The sequence below is a fragment of the Seriola dumerili genome, unplaced genomic scaffold (genome assembly GCF_002260705.1).
Source record: "Seriola dumerili isolate Sdu_G_001 unplaced genomic scaffold, Sdu_1.0 BDQW01000432.1, whole genome shotgun sequence".
Taxonomy (NCBI): Eukaryota; Metazoa; Chordata; class Actinopteri; order Carangiformes; family Carangidae; genus Seriola; species Seriola dumerili.
The window spans coordinates 5823862-5843248 of NW_019174687.1; the positions used below are offsets into that span (position 1 = coordinate 5823862).

At 41.8% G+C, this 19387-nt stretch overlaps 1 protein-coding gene across 2 annotated transcripts in view; it reads left to right on the forward strand.

Annotated features, from left to right (window-relative positions):
- Nucleotides 1-326: 326 nt before the first annotated feature.
- Nucleotides 327-19387, forward strand: part of LOC111233949 (neuropilin-1a-like) — an 84151-nt gene continuing 65090 nt past the window's right edge. For both annotated transcript variants that reach the window (XM_022761880.1, XM_022761881.1), the window contains exons 1-2: nucleotides 327-1049; nucleotides 1990-2164. In XM_022761880.1, coding sequence (XP_022617601.1) covers nucleotides 983-1049; nucleotides 1990-2164 — 242 coding nt within the window. In that variant the 5' untranslated portion in view covers nucleotides 327-982. The remainder of the gene's footprint in view (nucleotides 1050-1989; nucleotides 2165-19387) is intronic.

A 19387-nucleotide genomic window follows, 5' to 3' on the forward strand; every position in this document is an offset into this window, starting at 1 on the left:
TTTTCACATGAAGAGGATCCTGCATGTGCCTCCAAACCTGAATATTTAGTCAAATTCTCCGCATTTCCATTAAGGAAAGATCAAAACCAATGTACAAACAGACTGATGGACGTATTTGTTAAGCGGGACAAACTGTCAGAAGCCACCTATGACAACATTTTGACACCGATCAGATGTGGACTCGCGCCGGCTCGGTGGACACTGCCCACTCCTTGTTACCAGACCCACATGCCAGCGTGAGTTTGCGTGCGCAGTCTTTCTGCTCCAGCCCTGCATGCGTCGGGAGCGCACAGAGGGCGCACCGGTGTCAGTTTGCTCCAGCCCCTCGTAGCGGTCGGTCGGTCGCTGCTGGTTGCGCGAAGTGGCGTCTCAACGAGCAGGAATTTGGGGAGTGGAAATTCCGCTGTTACTTTCACGGCTCGCGTCGTGTTCCTGACATTTTTTCCGCTGTGTCGGCCAAGTGAGTCGCTGCGAACAGAGAGAGAGAGAGAGACGCGGAGAAAGAGCTTGAAATAAGGAGCAAAGATCTGTTGAGCAGCGCTCTGATGTTCTCCGCGGTTGCTTTCCATTGAGTACCGGCTAACTAGTGATTCCTCTTTTAATTTTCCACTTGGAAGTACTGCTGTCGCTGCTGTTTGGTGTCAGAAGTGAGAGGTTTGATGAAGAATCGAGGGCGCACAGCTGCCACTTTTGGCGAACGGATTTTTCCTTTTTGATTCTTCGTCTTTTTTCCTCTTCATTTGGATTATTTTTTTTCCAGGAGAGATGGCAAGTTGTTCCCTGACAGACGCAGGGATCTGGTGCTGAAGCTCGCAGGATGCTGGAGACCCTACAACAACCAGATTTCTTACTTTGAGACAATTCTCGGTTATTTCTTCTCATTCGGACGTAAACCCACCTGGACGTTTTTTTTCCCGTCACCTCTGTGGGTCTTTATTTTCTTTTTTCTTTTACACTGTCTGTGTTGTACAATCTAACAAGGATGCGTAGTGGATTGCTATTGTTCCTCTTCACCCAAGTCGTCTTGGTTGCTTCGTTGACTCAGACTGGTAGGTGTTGACTGATTGTATGAATACATGTGGCTTGACAGCAGGCAGCCTAGCTGTGTATTGATCCATTTTGCATCATTTTGCACCTTTGTTGCCTCTCACCTGTTATGCCTCGGCTTTCCCTTTGAGAGCACGTCCGCAGGGACTGAAGTCAGACCATGTTAATACTGTTTTTACTGTTTATTATCTTCACGGGAAATAAAGCCTGAGGACATTATACAAAATACACCAAACAACAGAATGAATAGAGGCATTTTAGTCACGCTAAAAGATTCATAAAGTACCATACAATCACTAAAAACTGACAATTTAATATCACGACACACAAGAAGTCCTTATGTTGAGATTTCCTCATTATAATAGGAATATTACGCATTTTTCGCGCTTCAGCCAGTCATTTTGAGCTTTAGCGCGCGCTGCCACTGAAGCCTGATATAGGCTACAAGCAATTTAATAAATCATTCATTGAGAAAATTAAATTTGATCATCCTGCCTGTTTGCAGGAGAAGCAGCAGCCAGCGCACCTCACCTTCATGGGCGTAATCACACCTTACAGCAGGGATGCAAAGGAACCCTCCTCACTTTACACCACACCTTGTCTAAAATAGAGTAATTGTGGTGTTTTATCGCCTTTTTCAGGCTGATAGAAATTATTAGAATGTGAATTTTTATAGTTATAATGTGTGAATTGGGCTTTTGGTGCAGGCATGTTTTTTTTGTCAACATCATTTTTGCTGTAGCGGTGGATGTTTGTTGGATTCCTGATGATCCCCAGCTGAGAGTCTTAGTTTCCTCACTCCATCCTCTCTCCATGCTCTCTAATCTTTGACATCAAACTGTTCCACCACTCAACAGTTGAGCGCAGTTCAGTGGCCAGAAAGTCAATTTCTCTCTCCACCAACTGACTGAACAACTTTCCGCCTTTTTCCTTACGCTGCAGATAAATGCGGGGGGAATATAGAGATAGACATCGCGGACTACCTGACCTCCCCGGGCTATCCCGGTGCCTACCCGCCCTCCCAGCAGTGCGTGTGGGTGATAACCGCCCCCGAGCCGGGTCAGAAGATCCTCATCAACTTCAATCCGCATTTTGATCTGGAGGACAGAGACTGCAAGTAAGAGTTCACTCCTCACTCTCCCTCTCTCACTCTCTCTCTCTCTCTCTCTCTCTCTCTCTCTCTCTCTCCCCTCCTCCTCCTCCTCCCACTCTCCTCTGCTCTCCGCTCAACCCTGCCTGGATACAGTATGAAACTCTGCCACCTATTGGTCAAGGAGCTAAATATCTGATACCAGGGAAAGGAAGGTGCAAGGTTGAGATATGATACCAAGGCTGCTGGAAATTACTTGATAAGGAGGGAGAGTGACTTCTGGAACTTGTCTCCGGCTGGGTTTTTGAATTGATATGAATTTAGATCAGAGCAAACCCCCCAAAAAAACTCTGTGTGCTGCAGCTTTTTATTGATGGAGTCGAGTTTGCTCGTTGCAGGAATAAAGAAATGGTGTTTACTTTTCATTTGGAGGCAAAGTTTGCCTGTTTGTATTTGGAGGAGGAATAGAGTTTGTCTGGCTCTTTGTGTACAGGAATAGAATCTCAAGGATCTAATTTAATTTTACAAATGATTGGAAGTGCTGTTTGTTTTGTTTTTTTCTTTTTTGTACGTTAGAGATGTTAAAAAGAAACAAATATAAGATGTTGTTTTTCTCTGAAGCTGTTTTTTCTCTGCAGTTATGTTTTCACTCACCTCATTCACCTTCATATTTCCAATTACCGCAAAGATAACACTGCTGCAAAGATAAGTCCTTTAATCAATAAGTCAGTTGCCAGAAAATTAATGAGCAACAGTTGCTATTTAACTAATCTTTCAGTGGTTTTTGGAGCAAGAATTTGCTGCTTAGTATAAGGACTGTATCTGAGTTTAGGACCATTGGTCAGACACAACAAGCAGTATGATGACAGCAACTTGGACTCTTGGATTTTTCACTATTATTTGTCATTTCATAACACAAACAATGAATGACTAAGCAAGAAAATAATCTGCAGATACGGCGTACTTCTCGTCACCACCACTGGTTTGTCAGGCCGTGCACAGGTCGGCCAGGTGGTAGTTTGGGTTGTAAACATGTTAAAAATGTTCTTACACGACAGGAACGCTCCACGCAGACACTCAAACGTGCATCAGAAATCACTCCTGTGCGTGTCTGATGGTGACACACACACACACACACACACACACACACAACTCCTATACCCCCTCTCCTTGACACAGAAACACACGCTCGATTGTTTTCATGCACACAACAACCCATGTGTTGCTCTCGTCCATAAATAAGCTCGTTTTTTATGTCGGCTCCTCTGTCTTTTTTAAAAGCTCCATAAACGGCTCCTGTGTAAATCACACAACTAGCTGTCCGGGGCTGCCTCACAGATGGGGTCCTCCAATACTATTGGATCATGTTTCCCCACCAAGGGACTAATAAACCATTAGCCTTCCAGACAGATAGTGGATATTGTGTTGTTCAGTGGATTACACATCTACATCAGTGTGGCAACAAACGTGCAGGAAAGCTGCTCCTTGAAAACGTAATTCTGCAATGACCTTATTTTTGTGTGATAACCCTGGGAGCAATATAAGTATGCAATCATGCTGTTTAAGTACTTAATGAAATGTAATAAATCCCGGTGATAAAATTTTAGTCAGTAGCTGGCACTGTTGCACGCCACCAACAGAGTGTTATTGTCTGCTGAAATTACTTTTCCATAGGTTAATGTGCTGGAATAAGCAGTTGTAAAATAAAATATTATGGTTTTTGTCAGGGTTTAACATGAGCTAATCGTTTTAGCATTATGGTCTTATCTAATGAAAGAGCAGATAGGCTTCTTGTATCAGAAGAAGAACCAGAGGAGGGTGTTCGGGTGCAAAAAGGATCATGTTATTTTCTATCCAAAAGGTGGTGAAAAGTGGGGGGTAGGTAAAGGTAGGTTATAAGATGTCCAGAGGGATCTTTTTATCCATCTGAAGAGCCTCCTCTAGATCTCTCTCTAAGCTGTTTCTCTGTGTGACTGGACTGTTCACTGTGGCTGCACACATGATTCCACGTCTGGGTGAGCCCGCAGACAAGAGACCAAACATTTCCACATTAGGACTGACACTCCGTCGATGCTGCAGTCAGAGTCAGACCTGCGGCCGTTCAACAGCCAGGCCACCCTGCAACCACCTTAACATGCCATTCGGCTGTTTTCTTAGGGGCCTCCGTTTCGCTCGATTGGTTTCATTATTTGTTGTGTGAGTTTATGTTGGATGATGATGGGGTGTATCTCATAGCTCTCAGACTTGGCAGGAGCAGTGTTGTTCTTGGGACCGAGTCAAATGCTCCAAATATGCCCATTGAGGGGGGCCTTAAGCCTTTGGCGAGGCCGCAGTCCTACTTAAAAATTTCCTGAGATGATATTTAAGAGTTTTATTTCACTGTTTGATGCCACCGAGCTCAACGTCAGCTCCAAAGTATGATACTGGAGTCAGTGAGGCCATGATTGGAAACAGCAACAGAATATAATGTTTTACCATGAACGTGAAATGTTGTACATTAACCTCTGCTGGCTTTCAATTAAGGCACACACAGGGCAATCTGCTCTGCCTAAGTGTCCATGAGCAAAACACTGAAACCTTACCAGGTCCAAATTTGACCTGGCAAATTGATTGAGCCATTTTTAAGGCAAAATTATTTGGTTTTAACTTCTCAAATGTCAGGATTTTCTGCACGTTTTTATTTTAACCTGACTTTCTTTGGATTTACGATCATTCAGTTGGACAGCAGAAGAGATGAGACAACACTTTGGGCTCTGCAAAATATTGACAGGAATTTTTCATTGTCGTCAGACATTTTACAGATCAATCGAGAAAGTAACCGGCAGATTAATCGATCATGAAAATAGTTTGTTGTTAGTTGCAGCACTAATGTAAAACATAAAGTTCTGTACCGTAAAGTGAAGCTTATAAACTAAATCAACAAATATTAGGTTAGATTGATGGTAAAACTACAACTGTAACAAAAGATTGTTTTCACTAGTTGAATGTTTGAATAATCAATAAATCGTTTTGTCTGTACAATGTCAGAAAATAGTTTAAAAAAAAAACCTGAAACCAGCGACTCTTTGTTTGCCTATAAACAGGTAATTGATCTGAAAATTTGCTGATTACATGTCGGCTGATCAGCTGACCAGTAGATCAGCTGACCAGTAGATCAGCTAACTACGGATGTAACGTAAAGCACAATGCTGAAGAACATTGTGTATTTTGCTTCTCCAGTAACCCTCAAAGTAACTGAGCTTGTTGGGATTCAGCGTCGTGCTCACGTAGATTTTTATATTCTGTGGGAAAAACAGAGCCATTGGGAAAGTTTCTCTATCATTCCACTAGCCCATAGCTTTAGTTCAGATGTTGTCTTCTAATTGAAATGTATTGTTGGAATAACACCCCTCCTCCTCCCTCATCAGATAGCATGTCACTGCTTGCCCATTTCTCCCCAGTCCCATAATTAAATTACTGGACCAAAATGGAACAAACATATTCCACTGCTGTGAAGCATGTCTGCAGTTAACCAGCCAAAAAAGAAACCATAGCTCTGGCATCCACAAGCAAATGCCGGCTACGTTTCCGACATCTGTGGTAAAAAAATATCTATTCCCTGTTCCCCCCCTTATGACCCGGGGTTTGTAATTATGATCCCTAATTACAACGTTTTTAAAAATACATATTTGCCAGTCAGGAAATGTTTTCTACATGGATGATTCATGAAGACAGAAACTGGAACTTTGGAGGTCTGTACTAAAATTAGATGATCTACCAGTTTGGAAACAGTGTCACCTTATCTCAAAAAACAGCAATTTGAAAGACAGAGAAGCTCTGTGTTGTCAGGCAAATGACACAGATGTACCGAATCGTAAACTTGATAACATCCCAAAAATGATACTGCAGTATATTTCAAGATGAGCCTGGGGGATACTTAGATTAATTTGTGGTTCACAAGGCCTCTGTGAAACAGTCAGTCTGGATGGCGACCTTTTACTTCCACAAACTCTCAAGTGACACAGTCTGTGCTCAGTGAACAGACGTTGGTTTAGATGACAACCAGTAACACTTTTGTTCAGACACGCTAAGATCCGTCAGCTCTGCCTCCGTAGCCAATCTGGAGCGACACCAGAACAAGTCTTGTCTCACGTCCACGTCTGAAATAGCGTGGCCGACAAAGTGAATCCCCGCGGAGCGCGGCAAAATAGAGCAGAGGCATGGGTAAGGAACATGCGTCGGTGGCAGGATAATTTGGGACATCTTTTTAGGAGTTGGCTGAACTGTTACCTCCTACGTGAGGCTGCGCTGGCACAGTGTGCACCTCGCACATACACACAACGCATACACACACAGGCAGCACAAACTTTCTGTCACTTACAGTATGCTTCATGTGCACTCTTTGGTGCACACAGCTACAGTATGCACACTCTGCAAATTCTCTGATACACATTCTTGTGCAGCTTTGTGTACGCACAAAGACAAACGCTGGTGCACATTAAAGGTATAATGCACACTTTTCACCTGGGTATGGTGATGTATATTGGATTTGTAGGTTCATTGTTGTTGTCTGGTGCAATCTTTTTTCTTCTGTGGCCAAACCCAGATGATACAAAATCATATATACAGATAGAAACAGAGAAATTAAAGGACAAACTGAGTCCAAAAACCAAGGCGTTACTAATATTTAATCTACCATCATGAACATAAATGAGGTGGACAAAATATCAGAAACTTTATAAACCTCATGATGTTAGGATTTATTGAGGGCTGTTGGATTTGACTACATTTGTTTTGGTTACAGGCTCATTAACTGGCAATTGAGTGTAAAACCCCAAAATTAACTCAAGTTCAGACCACTCCGCCTAACTGAGACAAAGGTAGATGAGGCACGTTGAGGGAAAGTGGGGAGAGCAAAGAAGTTAATTACAGCACTTCATCACAGAATAACTGCAACGCATTTACTATCACATGATGATAGATAACTGTAGGTGTGATTTTCTTTTAACTCCTCTCCTCCAAGCAGACCAGCACAACAAACAATGTTCTCATTTATATCCTGACATTTCAGGGACATAAACAACAAATGCTTAAAGAACGGAGACTACAGAGATGAAAGAACAAGAAATAGAAAGAAAAATTGGGGGAGATGCTATAAATTCCTCTACAGTGTGATGGAAGGACCAGTTGTTCCTTATGTTGTGTCCAGAGGCAAGATGCTCCATAATAAGTCAAAAAAATGTTTCCTTAAGCACGGACACAAGTCACAGGACCAACATCTCACAGCCTGGAGGTATCACATGAGTGGAAATACACACTTGGAGAGCATTTGTGTGTCTATGTGTGTATGTGTGGGGGAATTATGTTGTGTGCAAAGGCTGTTGTGGGTTTTGTTTTTCAGGCAAATCATGTTTTCAAAGTTGATGTTGCTGGGATGATCACTATGACCTTGAAGAATGAGTAAAACATTGTGTATTTGAAAGATATGGATGGATGTATGGACGGATGGATGGATGGATGTATGGATGGATGGATGGATGGATGGACGGACGGATGGATGGATGGATGGATGGATGGATGGATTGCAGCATCATCAAAGAATAGCAGGACAGATCAATAAATCTACAGATGGCTGGAATGATGACAGGATTGATTTACGGATGGATGAATGAACAGATCGATGGATGATAATGGAACAATGGCTTGATGGATAGATATATGGCTGGATGAATTCACTGATGTGTGGATGATGGATGATAGATTGATTGATAGACAGAAAAATAGATGGATTCATGGACTAATAGTTATATTGATGGATGGCAGGATAGGTGAAGTAATCAAAGGATGGCAGGATATGAATGAACTGATGGATGGATAAGTGAATGAATGATTGAATGGATAAATTCTGATAGACGAATGGCAGGATGGATGGATGAATTAAGGTATAGCTGGAAGGAGGCATTGCTGAATAGAAGGACATACAGCTGGATAAACTTTACTCCTCGGTACATTTTGATGACCTCTTATTGTGAAAAAGCAAACGGTTAGTCAGCGACTTTGCAGTCAGTTGTTTAGTCTTGTGTATATGCCGCAGCACATGACAAATACTGTCTTCAGTCTCAGCCCTTTTTTATGTGGCTTTAGTCTGAGGCGTTGTTTCACCAGCGATCTTGTGTTCAACAGTCAGTCTGACTTTGCCACTTTCAAAGCAAAAAAAAAAAGCATCCCTTCCCAGATGGTTGTATTTTTCAGTTCCACAGCGGCCACACAAAACAGGAAGACGAAATGTGCTGCTGTCACAGAACGGTTAGCCTGTGGCTCGCTTTCAAGGAAATTTGAGGTGCGAGCCTTCAAAAATAATTTGGCTGTTTGTTCTTGTTTTGCAGTGACAGGTTCCTCCCATTTGTTACTTTGAAGTATAAAAGCACCGAGAGAATTAGGTCACTGGAGGATGGATTTTTTATTTTTTTTATTTTTTATTTTTTTTTAGTTTCAATGAGCAATCGTCCTGTCTTACGCAATATCATTACCATTTTTTGTAGTAGCTCATGGTAGTTTATTAAAGCTGAGAACATTCACAAACTCTTGACAGTTGACCATTTTTAGGTTTAAATGGCGCCTTCGTAAAGTCTGAAGAGATTTAAATACTCTCAAGATTGTAATACGTACAGTCGCACATCAACAGATCTATAGATCAACACATCTCTCCCTTTTCCCATGCCATCTTTGCCTTCCAAAATTACTACATTTCCCATGTTGCAATGAGGTCTCAGCCTGGGATTCCCTCATAGCTTAAATTAGAAAAGATTACATTAATTAAATCATACAATCCTCCCTGGTCATTCAGGGTCATCCTCACAAAACTGGGAATATTAAAGGAATGAGAGAAATAAAAAAATGGAAATATAGATGAAAGATGCATGGAAATCTGTTGCACACGAAAGAGACTATGATCTCTGAGATTAGGAGGGCAAGGGAAGATGAAGTGGATAGAGAGAGAAAGAGGGATGAAAAAAGAAAACAGAAGGGTACAGACGGACTCAGAGACAGAGGGCTTCGGGCTGGTTGGCATGGTCAGTCTAATCCTGACCTCTGTGACAGACCTCTCACTGTCTCTCCTCCTCCTCTGGCCTCAGGCTGTTTTTTTCTCACTTTTTTCATCCAGTCACCGCCTGCTCCATCACTTTCTTTCTTTCTCTCTCTCTCTCTCACCGTTCTCTTTCCCCTCATCACTCTGTCTGAACTCCATGTGCACCCATCATGTTTTCATCCCATTTTTTGCTCTGCTCTCCATATGGTCTCCCTCTCTCGTCTCTCCCTCTACCTGGATTTGGATAAATGATAGAGAACTTTTCACTGTGAACAACCTGAGCTCTCGGCTGTGTTTAATAAAAACTACACACAAAATGATGACTGAGCAAAATGTACCTACAGCAGCCATTTCAGTGGTTTATATCTGAACCACATCGTTGGCAAAGCCTGTGTGCAGTTTGACAAGAGAGTAGCTAAAGATATGTTAGTAGTAACTGAATAACTTTGGTCACATGGGTAGGACTCCACATAAACTGAAATATAATGGCCTGAAAAAGATTGCTAGCACTTCAGCCATATCATCTGTCATATTTAAACTTCCAGCAGACAGAGAACAACATTAGCATTGATTTGGAGTCAGGTTTCTTGGCAACCTCTTGAATGTAAGTCTTCTTTTAACTCTGTTTGGGTCTCCACCAACTCCTGAGAAAAATAATTTGGTGGTTCTTTAGATGCTAAACACTCGACAGTATTCACCAGCTAGCGGCTAACTTTGACTATTAGCTGTTTGCTGCTGGGCAGGTAGCGTACTGTGGGTTTATCAGAGATTTTTTTTGGCTTAAATAGTTGCATGATGCATCTGGAAAAAAATAATTGTACACTTTTGATTTTCAGAGCTTAGTCACTGACTTCCACCATTTGTAAAGTAGATGGTGAAGAAGAAGAAGAATGGTGGACAAACACTGCTGAAGAAACAGACTTTCGCCAGCTGACTCGTGTCTTTTAGCGGCAAATGTTTGTCTAATGGAAGGAAGGGTGAACTCTGAATCCTGCTATTGTTTCTCTTGCGCAAGTGTACATTGTTTGGATTTGCTCTCCTAAACAATTATGGCCACAAACTGCATCCCATGTGAGTCAGCTCACAGATATGGAACACACAGATGCACACATGCAAAGGCTGAAACATACAGTGTATATACGTGTATACAAGCAAAGAAAACACACATTCAAGCAAATGCATACACATACGATAAAACTGACAAATTGCTGTAAAAGTGGACTTATTGTGGATTCCCTGCTCATCAGTCAACCACACGCGCTTGCACACACACACACACACACACACACACACACACACACACACACACACACAAACACATACGCGCACACTATCACAGACAAATGAAAACACATGTCAGATTAGATCCTTAACGAGCAGATTAACGAGGAGAGAGTTTGGCGGGAGGGAGAGAGGGGGAAACCCAGTCAGCAACGTCACGTACACACACGCACAGCTGCAATCCGAGGATTTACTGGACGCACTTGCTGATGCACTCCAGATGTCCTGAAAGCAACACACACACATACACAACCATGAGCGAAAGCGAGGCATCTATCGGTGTAAACAGTTGGATTTCACAGTGACGATAAAGCTTGTTTTGAACGAGTTTTGTGCATCACTTCTATTGGGTTTTTCTTAATCTTGCAATAAAGCTCAACATATTTAGATCCAGTGTGAACATTATATAAGCAGTGAGAGAGATGTTAGTAGATACAGATTGCCGGATTGGTTGGTTTATGATATAAATATGAAGAATTTATCCAGTGACACGCTGGCGTAGGCATCACACTTGAGAGGATTTATTATATGATGACGGTTGGACATGGCTACTTTTAAATCTTAGGAAGTTTTCAGGCTTTGGCTCAGGCTTCATCCATACAGCAAGTTTGTTTTCCCACACACAGTAATTCTTCAGAAAGTTGAGTTGCAACACACATTCATGGCAACACTATATGCCGTCATCACATACCTACAAAATAAAAAAAACACACAGTTTTTATTTTGCTGGCACAAGCAAGGAAAATTTGCCTTTCCTTGTTGTGTCCTAAAGTAATGTCAAAGGATAAATTCATGACAATGCAGGTGTTCACAAGATGTGTATTTTTTTTAGTGTGCAATGTGTTTTTAGGATTTGTACTTGATGACAGATGACACTAATGTGACGACAGTGATGATGTTACAACTCCAGGTTTGTGAAGCACTTGGCTTTCACATTAGGTGTGGACTCGATTTGAATCTACTTGAGACTGTTTTTCTGGAGTGGGCTCCAGCTACAGCAACTTTCACGCCTCATCAGAGCGCCCAGTGCAAACAGCCTCCTATCCAAAAAAAACCTGTCCGCTTGGCTCGAGTAGGAAAATGGCCTTACATTAACTTAACCGTGATAAAAAAAAAATCCCTCGAAATGGACTGTGTTACTATATAGTAGTTCAAGATTTCATTGCCTTTATTACAGCTTTTACGGGAGGCACTTATCAAAGTATTAAGCTGTAAAGAAAGATGGACAGATGAATAAACGGATAGACAGATACGTGTTGACCCACTTCTCTCTATATTAAATGTGTCAAACTCAAACTGACCTACATCCTTCTGGGTGTCCCAAAAGTCACAAGACACCACTTAGAATTGTACTAATCCACCAAATATAAACGACTGACTGAACTTTCATGTGATGCGGAGCTCAGTTTGGCTCAGATCTGCCTTCATCTTGTGGATTTAAAAGGCCCGTGAAGACTCGATGTCACGGTTGCGACAGGCCATCATTGGTGCGTGAGTGTCGGAGGTCAGTCAGCAGGTCAAACTGTGCTTTGACCTTCTCTGGGGAGGACAGACGGCCCAGGAGGCTTTGTTCCTTCTAAATATGCGCAACGGGAAACCCGCCTCCGGTGAAGCCAAATGGCTGTTCAACTGGCAGCACGGACAATAAAGTCTTTTTCTTTCTCCGCTTGTAGAGGAATGTGTTGTATCTGTCTGGGTAGAAACGCCCCAGGGTGACCTCCCACTGAGAAATGTGGGTAGAAGATACACACAAACACCTCTTGTGGGCAGATGATAAACAGAACAAATGTGTGGGTGGCGCACATATTCACAGATATATGCATACACAACAATAATGAAACAAACACATACAGTACATGGATGTAATAGACATGAGTGTATTTTGTCTTTCGGCCCAAATCTTTGAGGTCAACTCCACACAACTAAACAAAACCCTGGGCTTTTATTTTGATAGGATTGCACTCTAGTGTAGTTTGCGTGCAGTGTGTGTTTGTGTTCAAACTGGCTGCCTGCCTGCACTTCTGAAGCTTCATTATATTAACCTTTAGCCACTTCACGGAGCACAATGAACAGTGGGGTGACTCAGTGTTCATGTGTGCCATGAGTTCTGAGTTATTTTGAATCAGACTGCTGACTGAAGGAACACAACAGGTTTTAAGGAAATTGGTGCAAGTGTTGTGAGCAAAAACAACAAAATCATCAGTGTGTAAGCATAACATCATTTTTTCTGATGTTCTGTGCCAACACATTAGTAACACCGCTCACTAAAATGAGCGATAGCAAGCAAGTATCATTGAACAGTAGAAGTAGCAATAGCACAGTGTTGCACCTCTGTGCAAGTCTTACATTAACAGCAAAGAGCACTTAGGTTTTGCTCTAATGGTCTTTATTATGAGAAATGGCCCCATATAGTGTTAAATTATTTATACTTTATCACATAAGCAGCATTTTTATGTTTCAGCTGGTCCTTATGGGGCTATGGTCAACTTCATTACATGATGTTTGGTGGTTAAATAGTTGAAAAGCGTCATAACTTTAACAGGTTTGTCATGTGTTTTCTGTTTCGTATTTGTAAAGTAACTAATCACTACAGTTGTTGTATAAATGTCGCAGTAAAAAGTACATTTCCCTTTGAAATGTTGTGAAGGAAGTTGCAAACATTTTTTAAAGGCTATTAATGTGAAGGATACACACACACACCTCAAAACTGCACTTATGCACCAAACTTTCCTTTCCGAGCTCCCAACTCTACATTTAAATTATATTAACGGATCTATTAGCAATAAAAAGTAATGTGATGTTTGTATGTTATTGCTTGTAACTTAACAATGAATGAATGATTTGATTATACACATCTAGCCAGGTCTAGCTTCTGAAAAGGTTTTATCCTCACTGGTGTGGTTTGTTGCTGTACACACTTCCACTGAAACAGGTGAGTTAGCCATAAAAGAGCAGTTCTTTATGCTAGCTTCGCACCAACACTCATCATACTGAAGTGTTAGCATGGAGCCCCAGAAGCAGTGATCCACAAAGAACAGATGAGTGATTTTGCTTTTTATGTTTTCATAACCGAAAAGCTAATTTGGCAAATGGGCTAATCTCCATTTAACTTTCTTTATTTCCCCAAATGCTACTCATTAAGTCACAACACCAGCAGGCATTATTGCTCAATAACATTTTTCGCTCCAAATGAAGGCTGCTTAACAACATCCAACTGTTTGCTCTTTATCTTTCTATCTGCCTCCCTGTCTGTCTGTCAGCTAGACTCTCTCGTTGCCAAACTGTAGCAGTCCCTGATGGGGTTTCTATATGTGTGTCTGAATAGAGTTGGCTAATTAATGTCACATGTTTTGGGGAACAAGAGAGATGGATGGATGAATGCAGAGGAACTTGTCGATGGCTAACGCATGTCAAAGTGCATTGAAAGTGACATGGTGTTTATTGCTTTGGCCTTAAGTCACCTCAGAGAGGTGTGGATAGAGTGTCGGTTGACAAAGGGGCTTTTTCCTCCCAAATCTCTCAGGTGGAGATGGAGACGTTTGGCTTTTCGCTGAATTCAGACTCGGAAAACGCCCTCCTGTGTTTATTCAAGTCTAAAGTTACCCTGATGGAATCAGGATGCAGTGACAAATTTGTTGTGGCAGATTCGACTTTTATTCTTCTTCTGTGCAAAAGAAGTCACACCCACATCTGGATTTTTATTTTGTGGTGAAAAGATGAAGGCACCAGATATACACAGTTGCAACACTTTGACCCTCAGAAGAACTTTTTCTCCCCGAAACGTCGTCTTTGACTTTCTTTCTTTTCAACTTCTGCACATTAAACCCCAATGAGTTCGCACCAAATTTCATTTCATCCCTCAGGGTTCCTAAACAGTCTAAGAGAAAGAGAAAGGAGGGGGGTAAAAAAAAAAAAAAAATCAGTGTTCTCCTTCCCTCCTCTGTCGGATTAAAGCTTCCAAAATGAGAACAAATTCCACCTCCTCCACGTCTGCGTTTTAATTTCCCAACAGGATTGCGCTGCCGCGGCTTTGTATCTACACGGCCGAGGTGAAGGATGAGGATATTCATACTTTTTGCTGCTTGGCCCAATTTATTTTTTGGGCAGAGGAGCAGGTCTTTGTGGCTGTGTGTGTGTGTGTGTGTGTGTGTGTGTGTGTGTGTGTGTGTGTGTGTGTGTGTGTGTGTGAGAGAGAGAGAGATCCTTCTGGTTTTAATAGGATTCGCTTAAATACATTTTCTCAATTTTTGGAAGTGTTCTTCATCATCACGCTGCAGATACTGGGTTTTCTTGGATGTTTGGTTTGTTTTGAAATTTGGGTTTATAGTGTCTGATAAACAGTCATGTTCATAAATTAAATGTGTGTGGGTGAATGGGTGGCATGAGTCAAAGTGATTATTTCTGCAAATATTTTCTGAGCATGAGTGTGCTGAGTGTTGTTGAGTGCGCTTTATGTGTATGAGGGAATGGCATGTAGTGAGTGCTCAAAGCTCTGATGAGAAGTTCCACAAACATGGGCGCGTGCGTGCGTGCGTGCGTGTGTTTTTGTGCGTGCATGCGTGCGTGCGCTCTTGTACTTTTGTCTTTGTGAGGACCATATTTTGATGATGAGTTTGAGGACATTTTTGGAATGTGAGGAAATCTTTTCTGGTCCTCACTTACTTAAAGGGCAGCTTGTGGGTAAGTTTTGTCTTTAGGTATAAATTAGGGTAAGCTTGTTTGTGGCTTCTTGCTTGTTTGTCTGGGAGTACAACACTCACAGGCCAACCTGTGCCAGCCATGTTACATTTGTTCTGCACATAATGAAGAAATGTTGTCAATGAATGTATCTGGCAAGTCTCAAAATGTTCATATCAGAAATATCATCATTGACAATGTGCTTTATCTGTTTCCCTTAGATTATATAAAACATTTTTCTGCATATGTTTAGGCACTCGCAGCACTCTGTAAGGGTTACGGAAAGCGCGTGGTCTTGGTTAAATATTGAAAGTCAACAGTGACTCAACGTGTTTATTATTAAAACTTAAACAAAACACAATCCTTCCCAAACCTTACCCAAAGTGCTTGTGTTGCCTAAACTGAACCACAAATAAAACTCAGGATGTGAAACCCGCTTCCCAGTTTTAAAGTCCAAGAATATAACCTATTTCTGTTGCTCAAAAAACGCTGCCTATGAACATCCAGGAAGCATTGCAACGTAATCGCAGCATAGAAAAGAAATTAGTAATAAGTAAATCTTATTTCTAGAAGACTGGGTCACACAAGCCTAGCAAGCACAGCTCCTTAGCAGTTATTGTGTAAATAAGCAGACCGGCACTTTCTCACTTTCTTCAACCATTTGGTGACTTTGTGCCAAGCATCACTTCATACTCATTTCTACCTGTAAACATGGAAGCACAAAAAAAGGAACATTTTTAGCAAATCGCCATTGAACTTAGTAGATAGAGTAGATTTTACTCCTCCCTTCTCTTGTGTTTCAGCTCAATCCTGAACCACCCACTATCCCATAATGCCTTGAGAAGCAAACCACTCGCATCCTATAGAGAATGAACTGGTGCTGCACCTCATTCAAGTTGTTTTAACAAATTACGATGAGTATATATAAGTATTTATGCAAGTGTGTGTGTGTTTGAGAGAGAGAGAGCAGAGAACTCAGGGTTATTCGTGAGGAGATGACATGAGCTGTAGTGAGCGCTCGTGTGTGTTCGAGTGAGTGAATAAGATGCTGAGAGGGAGATGATGTAGGTTTACTGGTGAACACGGGGGAGGTGAGAAACGAGGGAAGGATGGACTGGTGTGTGAGATGGCAGGTGGCGTTGTAGTGTGTTTTCACATACAACACACACACAACACACATGTGCCATCTGTAGCCTCCCAGCAGAGCTCAAAACGACTGGTCAGATCGAGTTTATCAGCACTAAAACACAGAACCCGCTCATGTGTTACAAAATCTGAACATTAGATTAGCCTACAGCTTCTCGTGTGTGTGTGTGTGTGTGTGTGTGTGTGTGTGTGTGTGTGTGTGTGTGTGTGTGTGTGTGTGTATGTCTGATGACTAGTATTACTCACATTGTTAGGGCATAAATCTGCTCACATAGTCACATTTTAGGGATGGACATTCAGTTTTACGGTAATGGCCATAGAGTTTTGGTAAGGGTGGGGGTTTGTAGTGGTAATGGTTAAGGTTATGGTTAATATCCCAGAAATATATAGAAGTCAAAGGGAAGTTAAAAGGTTGAGTCTGTAAATGTGTGTTTTAATCTCTAGTCATTTTACAGAGGATAAATCATTGCACCAAGCTAGGCCACGATGCTACGCTAATAGCGTATCAACCTTCATTGGACAAGGATGCATTTGAGCTGCTTTGAAGAAAAGGGGCTTGACATCTTAACAGCACACTCTCACTCTCTGTCTGAAACTCAGTGCAACAAGCTCACATCTTTTTGCTGAGGTTGTTAAAGGCCATTCTGGGTAATGAAAGAAATCACTCCACGAGGTAGAAGCCGATGAGGCCTTTTGGAGAAAAGTGCACATGCCAAAAACTTTATGACAGCACTTGATCAAAGTAAAACTCTTGAAAAGTTGGTTTTGCTGTGTCAAAAGTGGAATGTCTTCTTTAGAGCCACATGGTTCATAGAGGAGTGCAAGCCTTTGGAAGGATCTTTTAGTGTCTGGTGACGAAGGTGGAGAGCAGACAGTGTTTGCACAGACAGTTCCAGATGAAGGGAAAGAGAAGGTGGATGGAATAAATGATCGACGGGGGGAAAAGAGGCGTGTAACGCCGCGCTGCAGAAACACTGAGTCATTCCTAGCTTTAGCTTCGCTATGCAGGGGGTGAATTTTACAACAGCTTAAACTTCACCCCATAAATGCTCTCCTGATACCTTCCAGATGTATGTTACAGAGCTAGCACACAACACAACACAACACAACACGGTGGGCATGTACATGAGCTGTAGTGTGTGAGCGGAGCAGGGTGGGGGTGTTGGCTTATAGCTCAGTGCTCCAGTAGCTTGGGAGGAAGGCAGGAAGGAATGTAGGGCTGTGAGAAAATTCCCCCTCTCCGTCTGGATCTTATTTATTTTAAGTGGTAATCTGCCACATCCTCATTTGTTTTAAATTTGGCTACACCGGCGGTGCTCAGCGGTCACTGCTGTGGTCGCTGTGCTGTGCACTTACTGTATCAGATATTACTTATCAAACTATCTGGATAATACTGTGACATCTTAATGAGAGTTTTTTTTTATTCCGTTTTCATTCCATGATGGAAATGGCTGCTAACGCTAACACGCCCACTTCTTCTCATGTATGATAAAACATTCTTGCTGTTGATTGAAGGGTCAAGTCAAGGTCAAGGTTTGATTTGAGAAGTAGGACACAACTGAATACTACAAAGCTCATCTCAGTGATCTCACTCACTTGTTCCAGAGCTTTCCACTGTATCCCACAGTCTTCATCACCACCAGAAACTTTCCATTATTGTGAGCACTTTAGGACTTTTCGTATATGCTAAAAGTTTTTATTTTCTGCTTTTGAATGCTTTTTTTTTTTTTTTTTGGCCAACTTAGCAAATAACAGATAATTTTGCTTCCATAATAACAGTAGTGTCTATATTATTAAAGCTCTAACTCTATTAATACCTTATCTTACTAATATTCCATTCTAGCATCTCATTAGGGTTAATATTACAATCACAGTTTGTGACGCAGAAATTGAAATGTATACAAGTGTGTTTATATAAATGAGTTTGTTTCTACATGAAAAAACAGAGAGTAGTTTCTTCAGCCCTAAGGACTGTCAGCTGAGCTCCCTGTCAGGCTGCATACGGCCCCTGCGAGCTCCACCAATCACACAGTTAGCACATTATCACCTACACCCACAGTTAAAGATAAAAGAGTATCATTACATATTCAAGAGGATTTTCTCAGAAAAGAAAATTTAAAAAAGCCTCCGTGGACCACGTTAACTGATTTGCTGTTTTTTCACATATCATTTAGTGGTATGGAGTTGCACAACCCACATTTAGTTGTATCTTGAAGTGTTCCAGATTTCTAGTGTAACCAGCACTTCATGAAGATACAGCAACGCTTTTATCATCTTTTATACATCTTCTGACCTTCCCTTGAACTCCCTGCGATTGGTTGCTTATTAAGCTTGACATTTAGTATACTTGCGCTCACTGTTCTGTACATCACTGTGGCCAGCTAATAGCAAAAGATGGTAATTTAAACATCTGCTGTTGGGCCCCCAGATGGAATGGCAACTGTTTTGCCCTTGAGCAAGGCATTTGCTACGGACAGCTGCATTTGAAGGGCACAAATAGCCGGTGTGGTTAATGAGTGATGTGAGGGCATGTAGAGGAGGCTGCAGGGCTGCCGACTGAGAGACTCTCCTTAACTAGAGTGTGAAGAGACAGACCCACTTCATTAAATGGGCCTGTCTCGGTAAACACAGACTGCCTCCAGGACCGGCTGGAGTGACTGAGTGAGTGTAGCCATCTGCATGCACACACACACACACACACACACACACACACACACACACACACACACTCACACATATCTCTCTCCCTATGGCTCTTATTTTATGAGCCTGGGTAAGACAGGGCAGGATGGGGAGGGGAAGCGAGGTGGGAGTTTGATGCTACGAATAAATATGCCATCACCTAAACATCACTGTTGGCACTAAGACTTTACTGGTGAATACTTCAGTCCATTTTTCACCGGTCATCTAAAACCATCCGCGAACACATGGAGAATAAAAGACGGACAGAAAAATAAAGTCAGAGCGCAAGAACTGTTTTGTTTTTTTTTTCACCTCCATTTAAACATGGAAAACATTGTTTATGCCCTGAGCTGTCAGCGCTGCACATACATAATGTGTGTAAACAGACTTGCCTG